General features: G+C 39.1%; 1 protein-coding gene across 1 annotated transcript in view; it reads right to left on the reverse strand.

The window, feature by feature from the left end:
* The window catches only part of BMPR1B (bone morphogenetic protein receptor type 1B), a 541,891-nt gene that overhangs the window by 193,445 nt on the left and 338,665 nt on the right, over window positions 1-9,781 (reverse strand). Inside the window, exon 3 of the mRNA XM_019526507.1 lies at window positions 8,692-8,886. Within this exon, the coding sequence (XP_019382052.1) occupies window positions 8,692-8,764 (73 nt within the window). The 5' untranslated portion in view covers window positions 8,765-8,886. The remainder of the gene's footprint in view (window positions 1-8,691; window positions 8,887-9,781) is intronic.

The raw sequence follows: 9,781 nt of genomic DNA on the forward strand, positions 1-9,781 counted from the left end.
GAGGGGGAGGAGGGGAGCAGCTCCAGTCTCTGCTACAACTGCAGCCAGGGAGCAGAGGGGTGGGCCCAGCCCTGCTGTGAAGCAGAGAGCCCTGCCCAGCCCAGAGAGCATGCTGGGGGAGTCTGGCTTATCTTAAACCAGCAGGGGGTCTGACAGACATTGCATAAACTGGTTTGAGCCAAATCAGTTAATACTACATTCAACCAGGTTTATCTCAAACCAGTTTCAGCCATTTTCAAACTGGTTTATGTGCACTGAACATCTGTTTCATTACAGGTTTAAACCAGTTTCTGATCACTTAAACTGGTGTATGTGTAATGTCTGTCCCTAGACAAAGAGAGCAGACAGCTAGATACAGGACATGCAGAGATTGGGAGGCAAGGGAATCAACTAGGGAGTAAAGTGGACTGGGGGGTGCCATGTAGGAGACAGAGACAGTTTAGGCACAGCTCAGGTAGGAAACTAAGGTCAGGGAACAGAATGCACCTATCCAGATAGGGCTAGGACCCCTAGGGCATCAATGAATGACTGGATACCAGGATAGGGAGCAGAGTGGGACTCTTGAAAGAGGACTGGGTCACAGAATGAAAAGGGATATCATCCTGCACACCATAGTGCTGGCCATTCAGTGGCACTGGATTGTCTAGGGGAAATCTCAGCTGCATGCAAACAGTCAACATCGGGCAAGTCCTGGACACGGTGGATAGGACATATGTTAACATCAAGAACCCCATGCAGCACTCTCCCTTGTCCATGAGCACATAATGTATGAATGAATATGATGCTGGTCAGCAGTGTCCACCTCGAGTTATACCCCACCAACATCATGGTCAGGTTCCCTGGGTCCAGTCATGATGTCTCCATGTGGTCCCAATAATTCCTCCTCCAGTGGCTTCACCACAGCAAGTTTGCACCCTGAGCGCTTCACCTCTTTATTCCTGACCACAGCTGCCTGGTCCCCTGCAGCTGGGCTCCTTTGGCTCTTGGAATATTTGTTAAATTGGCCTGCAGCAAGAAGTCAGCTCTCATGAGGCATCATTCTCAAGGCCATCTCTCTTTTGTCTCTGCACAACTGATTGTTAATGGCTCCTTTCCTTCCTGTTGCATTCTCAGAATCAATGCCAAAATGCTGCAAAACTGTTCACACCAATGCACCAAATCACTTGAAGAAAGGGCTGTCAGCCCACTCAGTGTATGCTACTCATTCCTGCATGCATCCAGTGGCACATTATAAGTGAGCCCAGAAAAGGTAAGTGGGATTTTTATGGCTTGTTGTATTCACAGAATATAGCCATAAGTCACAGAATTCCTTTACCTGAAGGTCAGGAGATAGACAAAGGAAGTAAGGTTGAAACCATGGCGAAGGAGGCAGCAGAGTAGAGCAGTATCAACCCTACAGCCTACAAGGACACGAGCCTGAAAAGCTAAGATGGAAAAGGAGGAATATGGGGCTGCACCACTGGCCAGGGGGCACTAGGGCATGCCTCCTTGCTCAAATGGAGGAGACAGCTTGGGCCAAAACTACCCTGCCCACTCTGTGAGGGGGGGCCAGGGGGCCTGCAGGGAAGGTACAAAGCAACCTGGGATGCTGGAGGACTGTGAGTTAACTTGAATCTGGAGGGGACCTGGTAACTCACCACCTGGATAAGGGAGATGAGGTTAGTTAGGGATGAGGTTAGTTAAATCTGATACTTCATCATCCATCCAGGCTTATTTTAAACCAGTTTCAACCATCTTTCAAGCAGTTTATGTGCACTGAACTTGTGTTGTGTTACAGATTTGAACCCGTTTCCAATCACTGTTTCTGGTTTACATGTAATTTCTGTCCCTAGTCTGCATGCATCACATGTCCCAGGAACTGAACATGCCATGTGTGGGTCAACTTGAGATCCAGAGTCACTGCCAGATGTTAGATGATGCAACTCCAGCCTGTGGACTGTATCTTCGATACCCCTGCTTTACTGCATTGGCTCCAGGGATACTTTGCATCTGCTGACATATTCACCCAGGACTGGCCTGGGATCTCTGCAGAGCACTGTTATAAAAAGAGTATTTCTAAACTGGAAAATGTCATCCTAATTATTCAGAACATTGTTTTGCATCTGAATAGTGCCTTTCATTTGTGGACTGCAAAATAAGTCTCACAATGTTCCTGAGAATCAGAGAAAAAATAAGTGACTTGGCTAAGGTCAGCCCATCAGTGGAAGAGACAGAAACAGAACTTCACAGGTGCCTCATTTTACATCACCAACACTAAATTTCCTTTACACTTAAAGCAACCTATCTTCTTACATTTGAAATATCTTGAATTATTTATGGTAAAGAGAGGTTACATACAGTGGTCTTTATACCTCACCAAAATTAATCCTAAATAATTCCATTTCAGGTTTTCACAACCCCTTTTTTTTTTTTTTTTTTTACACCTACATTTTGGTGTGTACATGTATGGTCCTTGTGGACCTGATTATTTTAATTTAGACACATAAATATTTAAATCTGTCTACAGATACAGTAAGCTACCTGGGCTGTAAAAGTATGACCTAATTAGAATCCTGCACTACTACTTTTTCTGCCATTTATTTGAGTCTGTGTCCCATGTTAGATTTGGAAGTTAGGAAGCACTGAACATATGCAATCTAGAGAAAATGAAAGTTGGGACAATCTGAAAATTAATCTGAAAGTTTTCTTGCCAGGTGTATAGTAATTGATACTACCATATAGTGAAACACACCGATTAGAAATGTTTTCTTTGTTTAGTTTATATCTGGAAGAAAAATAAATAGAAACCTGACCAGCCTGAAGGATTAATTAAAAAAACATTCTTTTGCAAGTAAACAGCTGCCGCTTCAAAATGGAACACAATTATAAATAAATAAATAAAATACCAAATCCTCTAGTTAAAACAAACAAAAAACTCACTACCTTAATTTATACATTTCATGTAACCTTATCAAATTATTTGCATATCAGCCACTAAAGGTACTAGTTTAAGTAATGGATGCCATGTAGATATTTTCCTTGTAACAAATAGTTTAAACAATGCTACCTTTTGACCTGTTGGCACTGAACTGTTTTTGGAATGTTACACCTGTGTATAATATAACACCGAAAAAAAGAAAAAAGTTGAGACACCAAAATTTTGCCATTTTCCCCTCAGGTACAATGCAAGAGAGATCAAATTTCGAGCATCTGTGATGCTTACCACAAGTTGCTTTTTACTGCCGATTAATAGTGGGAGATTAATAGCTGGGAATGCCACATAATAGCTGTAGTATAGAACTCTTAAACACACAATCTTACTTATGCATTTAGCAGCTGTGTGAGCCTTAACCATTCAAACTTTCAGTATATTTTGCCATATGGTAACTAGGATCATTTTACACTTAAAAATTATTACTTTAAATGCATGTCATAACTATATTGCCTATGAACTTCTACAGCAACATATTCTAGGGTCATTTATCCTCATGTTCCCTGACAGTTATTAGTTTTTACATTACCTAATAATGTTGATTTGTATCTTATAACTAACATTTTTCTGAGTTTATATCCTAAGATAGAGCTACAATATATTGGTGTGGAGCAAGTATCACAGTTTGGGAGAAGAGGCCTGGAACTCTGCCAGATGACAGTTTGACCAGCAGGTGAACATGAATTTTTTGAGGTCAAACTACAGTACCACCTGCTAAAAACCCTTGGGCAGTGAACTGCATAACAAGTAATTACATCAAAGATTTCTGTTACATCAGGTTTATATATTTACCAGATTGCAACTGCAATTAACAACTTGGTCCTATGCAAAGACCCTGTGCATTTAACACATATGCAACACAGAACGATTAACTCTGAAGGCAGTCCTTCTACAAGCCAAGGAAGGCTAAAGCACACAACAGGGTGCACAATCTATAAAGACTTATGTACTCTCCCACAAGGTGCTTGCCTCCCAGGCTATTAAATCCGAACACTTTTAACAAACATTGAATTCACTTGAAATGCCGAGAAAACACAAATGCCTACACAGTTAACAGATAATGATTTAAGACTAGGTTATGCCATAACCGTTGTGCCCCTAAAGGGAAGGATGGAGGCTCACTTATGGCTGTGTACTAGCTACTTTCATCAGCGGGACTACGGAAAGAAAAAACATATCATGGAGGTGGACGTGTATTGAGCAACCTTGATGCCATTATTACAATGTGGTGTGCAATGTATACAAGTCCAGATATAGGACTCATGCAGAACCTCTCCTCTGCAATGCTGGAGGGCAGGTAGAAGGGGGATGACCAGAAAAGCAAACTTCAAATCTGGTCAAAATAAGCTTCCTGGCCTACTCCTGGGGAGCTCCAACTATACATGTGGTTTTCCCAAAGCAATGATTTACCCTATATCATTTATGTATCTTTACAGCTCAGCCTCCTTTGCTGTATTTTTTTTTTAAACTATTTTTCATTTCTATAATGAACTTGGCTTTGCTGGGATCATTGTGGCCTGCAGTTTTTTCTTAAATATGAGGTGGTTTCAACAAGATGACTTTTCATCATTTTCTCTTCATTCATCTCAGTATGCGTTTTCTCCAGTTTTGTCCAATTAGAAAAGCTCCATGCTCATGTCTTATGCCTGAATTTTCAACCAGTAAATATATTTCCTAAGCCTGTTTTTGAAAAGTGAAGAATTCCTTACAAATTAGTCTCCTGAAACTTTAAATGTCAGCTCAAATATCTGTTGCTGAAAATTTGTCATAACACTTGAAAATTTTAAGTATCATTCAGTATGCATCCCAGAAAATAAGTTCTGCAATTTCATTTGATATGTCACTTTATTCTCCTCTCCCCAATTCAAAATGACATGATGGGCCTAAGTTAAAAGAAGATGAAACTTCAGCTGCTCACTGATTCATGGCACAACTGCCTCTGAAATTAGCATGTGAGAAGTGCATATAAATGTTTACAGGTAAAAATTACCTATCTGACTACAGAATAATCACTCAAGGGAATCAGTGGAAACACACTCTCTTAAGCCATTTTAATTAGATTGGACAATGTCTAGAAAATGTGTTGCAACAAAGAACACTACACACTTGGAGGCACAGACTACACAGTTTCAAACATCTTTTTGCATAGACTGCACCGTCTTTTTGTCCTGTGCTTGTACACTGACTAGATCAGTGGGGCACAGCCGTGCTACCACAATATGTGTTATTTTTTAATAACCATCACTTCCTAGAATTTTGTTTTTTTCCTGAAAGTCTCTGATCCTAAGATAGTTTAAAGCATCCATAACTTTCCTGGGTGTAACTTTGTTTTTTATTCACCTAGAATCAACAGATTTTAGCCCAACAGATTCCAGGACTGGCAGGCTTTTCTGGGTACATACCAGAATCACTTAGGTCAGAGAAGGCTGGGTGCTAGGACCCAGCCACTGCTTGCCTCCACAGTGGCACAGGATCACCTAGAGCAGAAGCCCGCTGTCCATGGGCTGGATCCAGTGGTTCAACAGGCTGGATCTTTGCACTGCTGCACTACCCTTTGTTTTAATATTTAAAAACAGGACAAATTTTCACATGTAAAAACCTCAAATTTTGCTTTTAAATCCATATTTAGATACCTTACAAAAATAATCCAGGTACATACAACATCAACAACAAAGGCCTAGGCTAATCTCTGGTTGCACAATATACAAGAAATAAAGAAGAACAAAGAAGCATCACAACAGACAAGGAAAATGGAACGCATGCAGCATGCATTAATGTGCCAGTACCTCTGCCATGCAAAGATATGCACCAAGGGTTATTCAGACATGGTGTGCTGGACTATTAAAGTAGTGTTTAGGAGGATGTGGGACAGGTGAAAGCACCTACTTCAATGTGCATGAGCAAAGATTGGTTACGATATCCAGAGGCATGCTGCTCTCGCTCAGAGAAACAGTGACAACTAACATACACATCCTAGGACAGCAAGAAGCCTTCTGGTGAACAAATTACCAATCATTACAAGCTTTGTGTAGCTGTTCATCATTCAAGGCACGATTTGACTCATAAATGATATATGTTGAAAGACAGTTCCAAACCAAACATATGAATTCATGAGCATTTGTAGCCGGGGCTAAAGTATGGCACAGACACATATAGTTACACAGTTGATAAGTTGTATGAATCTAGTTTTTAATTTTCTTTTAGATTCATTTTTCTCTATTTGACATATTTTTATTTATTTTAATGCAATTAAAATTACCAAGACAAGCAACTTGGATCTCTTATGGTAACTACACACACACACACAAATTACCAAGACAAGCAACTTGGATCTCTTATGGTAACTATACACACACACATGCACGCACGCACGCACGCACACAGAGTATGTGCACATCTTTTACAAACTCCCTACATGTTTCCTCTATAAATTGATCTATACCCTTATAGATGCTCGTATCTCACTGACCTGAAGGTCAGGTATGCCATTGAGACCCTATGTCTTCATGGTGAAGCAAACTGTAGACTAGTTGCTATGCCTATTTTTTAACAGGATCTCATATACACATAGAAACTCATAAGCCTAGCAACTTGTCTACAGTTTTGCTTCACCCACAATAAATTATGTTTTGAAAACTTCCTAAACCTCTGGAGTAACACAAAAACAATCTTTTTCCAAAGAGCCATGTGAGATAAAGAAAGGGGAATTTGCATCCATGCATCCAAACTTTCAAAAGAAAAGGAGGATAAATAAAATTTGAACTAGAAACAGAGTCTTTAAATACTCAGGAGCCTGTCAGAAGAGCTGATGGAGATCTTCATGAGAAGCTGAGTAGAATTAAACTCCCTTAGCAGGCAGCAGAGGGTGCTGAAGGAGTAGTGAGCTCTCCCTATAAACGCACACACTGAAAATCAAGTGTGACACCTCCAATTTATCTACAAAAGCCTGCTTCCTCGCTCAGGTATCATGTTGTCCAAACAGTCCTAAACTGAAGAGTTTTAAACTGGATTTAGCGATTCATCTTAACTATGCAAGATTTTTTCACATTATTCCTATGCAGAATCTTAAGAAGGGAGAAGCCTTTATGCCACATACATGAGACACAGAAACCTATTATATATACAAAAGCTTTTATATATAAAAGCATGTATGTGCACACACACATATACCATTCATATAATATAAATTTAATTTTGGGGGTCTAAGCATCTCACCTAAGAACCAGATTCTAAACTTTAAAGGGTAAAGGGGGTCACTAATTTGGGGAGATAATTAACTGGGGAGCAGGAAGATCAGTTCTGGATCTAAAATTCAGAAAACTCCAGAGAGGTTTGGACGCAAGGTTTTATTTGACTTCACAGTGCTATAGTTAGTACAGACTCAATGAAGCTAATTTTCTCCTACCCTTTCCATTCCTACCCTCCTACTACACTAAAACTTCCAGAGCAAATTGACTAAACAAGTGTGCTGCTGCTGTTTCTTCAGGTCATTAGGTTTAACTGTATCATGTCCTGTTAGGGAACAGTAAGATTCTCTAAAGAATCAGAAAAACCTATGTTCAGTACAGAGGGATTTTAGGTGAGGTCACTGAAAGTTTAACTGTTTAATAAACGGAATCGACTAATTTATGGGAAGAAAGAAAATCCTTCCTTGAAGTGCATATTTATATTTCTTTTGTGATGTAAAATTAGCTCGATAACTAATTGCTACATGATGAAAATAAGCAAGTAAAAAGACAAAGAATGTCTCCAGAAATTATTTGGAAACTTTTCTGAAAATACATTACTTTAAAAAATAACCCCTTGCAAATTACTATAAGCAAATTCATCTATTAAAAACACTCCTTTTCAATTAGTGCATACTCAATTTGTTTTCAATTATAGTGGTATTGGAAAGACGCTTCAAAGTCATTATATAGATTCCTATTTTCACACTCTCCCTGACTTGCACAGCAACTATATTTTTGTTGTTAGTCAGAGCTCTCTCTTGCTAATAAATCTCTGTATTTTTTTAATTATGTCAAAATGTTGCTTTCTGACTGTAGAACACAGTGGTATTATCTATAGTTAAAACTATTCATCACTTTCTGCTTTTTAAAGTGAAGTATGGTCAAAATCCTCTTACTAAATCAGTATACCATTTTTTCAATCCGTAATTATTGATAAATAAAGCTTTGCTGTTAAACTGGATGAAGTTAATGAACAATCTGTTAAAGCTATGAAGTGCATAAAACTAAAACTGAATCTATATTTCATAATCTTTAACAGTTTTAATTTAAGGTGGCTGTTAAAGTGATCTTTCTTTAACCATATAAAAAGCTCAAATAATCACATCAAAAAGAAAACATCACTTGGAGCTATCATTTACTGTATCCATAAATATGTTGGCTGATTGTACCAACTTTATGTACCAAGAGAATCATTTACATATTTAGTCCAAACTGTTTGAAAAGTGCCTCAGACGACTCCTGTTTTAATGAAAAGCTTCTACTGTACCCTTCTGATAACATCTTTGCAATTCAGTCATGCTACCTAAATATTTAACGTATATACAGTAGTTAATACTGTACTTTCACACAGTGCACTGTGGTTTGGAAATTCTTAAGTTCTGAGCCACCCTTCTAAGCTTTTCCTTTCATTAATATAATTGAACAGTGAGCTGTTATCTTAAGCTCATCCCCCCTGCCATAACTACATTGCCAAATACTTTTTCTTCTTACCCCTGGTATGCATGGATAGCAGCATGATCAAGGAAATGTGAAGATGCCAGTAAGGTTCTTCTAGCCAACCCATTGCAGCAGGAAAGGAGTGATTCTGATTTGCCTGTGTTAGTCTCCTGTTTCTTTTCTTTCCGTATTTCACGACAGTCCTTTGCTACGGCTCTGTCAGGTCCTCAGACAAGTCTGCCAGCAAGCCTAAGATGAGAATGTGAAAGACAAGCCTGTTACAAACTGGTTCTGTCACCACATAGACCTCAATTGATCACCTCGTGGGGAGGACAACAAAAGGGCAGCAAGGATCCCAAGCTGGACTGGATTCCTGACACAGGAGCATGGATTGACTGCCCGCACAGGGATTTGTGTAAACTTAGAAGCTGCAGCCGAACAAGAGTCTTTAACTCCCTCTTTACTTTACACATACAAAAAACAAAGCCTTGAAATTTCACTGGAGGTTTTCAAGTGGGTGCAAGCAAAAGCCTCCTGACAGACTACTTGTAAACTGTTTACTTTATAAAATTAAGCACTGCCTATGCCTTTTACTTTAAAATCACACCAGAGTCTTCTTGTGAATTCCCAATATTAAGGATTGCTCTGCAACAACAACAGGGAATGGCTAGGAACTATCAGGGAGATTCAGAATGGCTGTGTCTGCACATTGTGAGTGTAAGATAAAGTTTCCATTTTTGGGTATTCATTGTTATTTATAGGAAAACTGTAAATACACTTTTTAAAAAGTCTGTGAGATTCTGTACATGTGTATAAGTTATATGAAACTGCAGTAAACTTATATAAATTAGAAATGCATACAGATCTCATTAAATTAAATCTACCAAAACTATGCATTTGGTCACAGTAGTTTCCAGAAATGGGGTGTTGGATGGGCACTTGGCTGGGATGGTTTAGTCAGGGACTACACATGAGCAGGGGGCTTCACTAGATGACCTCATGAGGCATCTTCCAACCCTACTTTTCTATGATTCTAAGAGTTCCAGTTAGCTAAATGCTAAATTAGAAGCAAATCTGATTTGAATGTATTTCCAGAAGGAAATGGCTTGTTTCATTTAATTGTAGGACTGCTAAGCTACTAAAA

This window comes from Gavialis gangeticus, unplaced genomic scaffold (genome assembly GCF_001723915.1).
Source record: "Gavialis gangeticus isolate Ggan-Ray unplaced genomic scaffold, GavGan_comp1, whole genome shotgun sequence".
NCBI lineage: Eukaryota > Metazoa > Chordata > Crocodylia > Gavialidae > Gavialis > Gavialis gangeticus.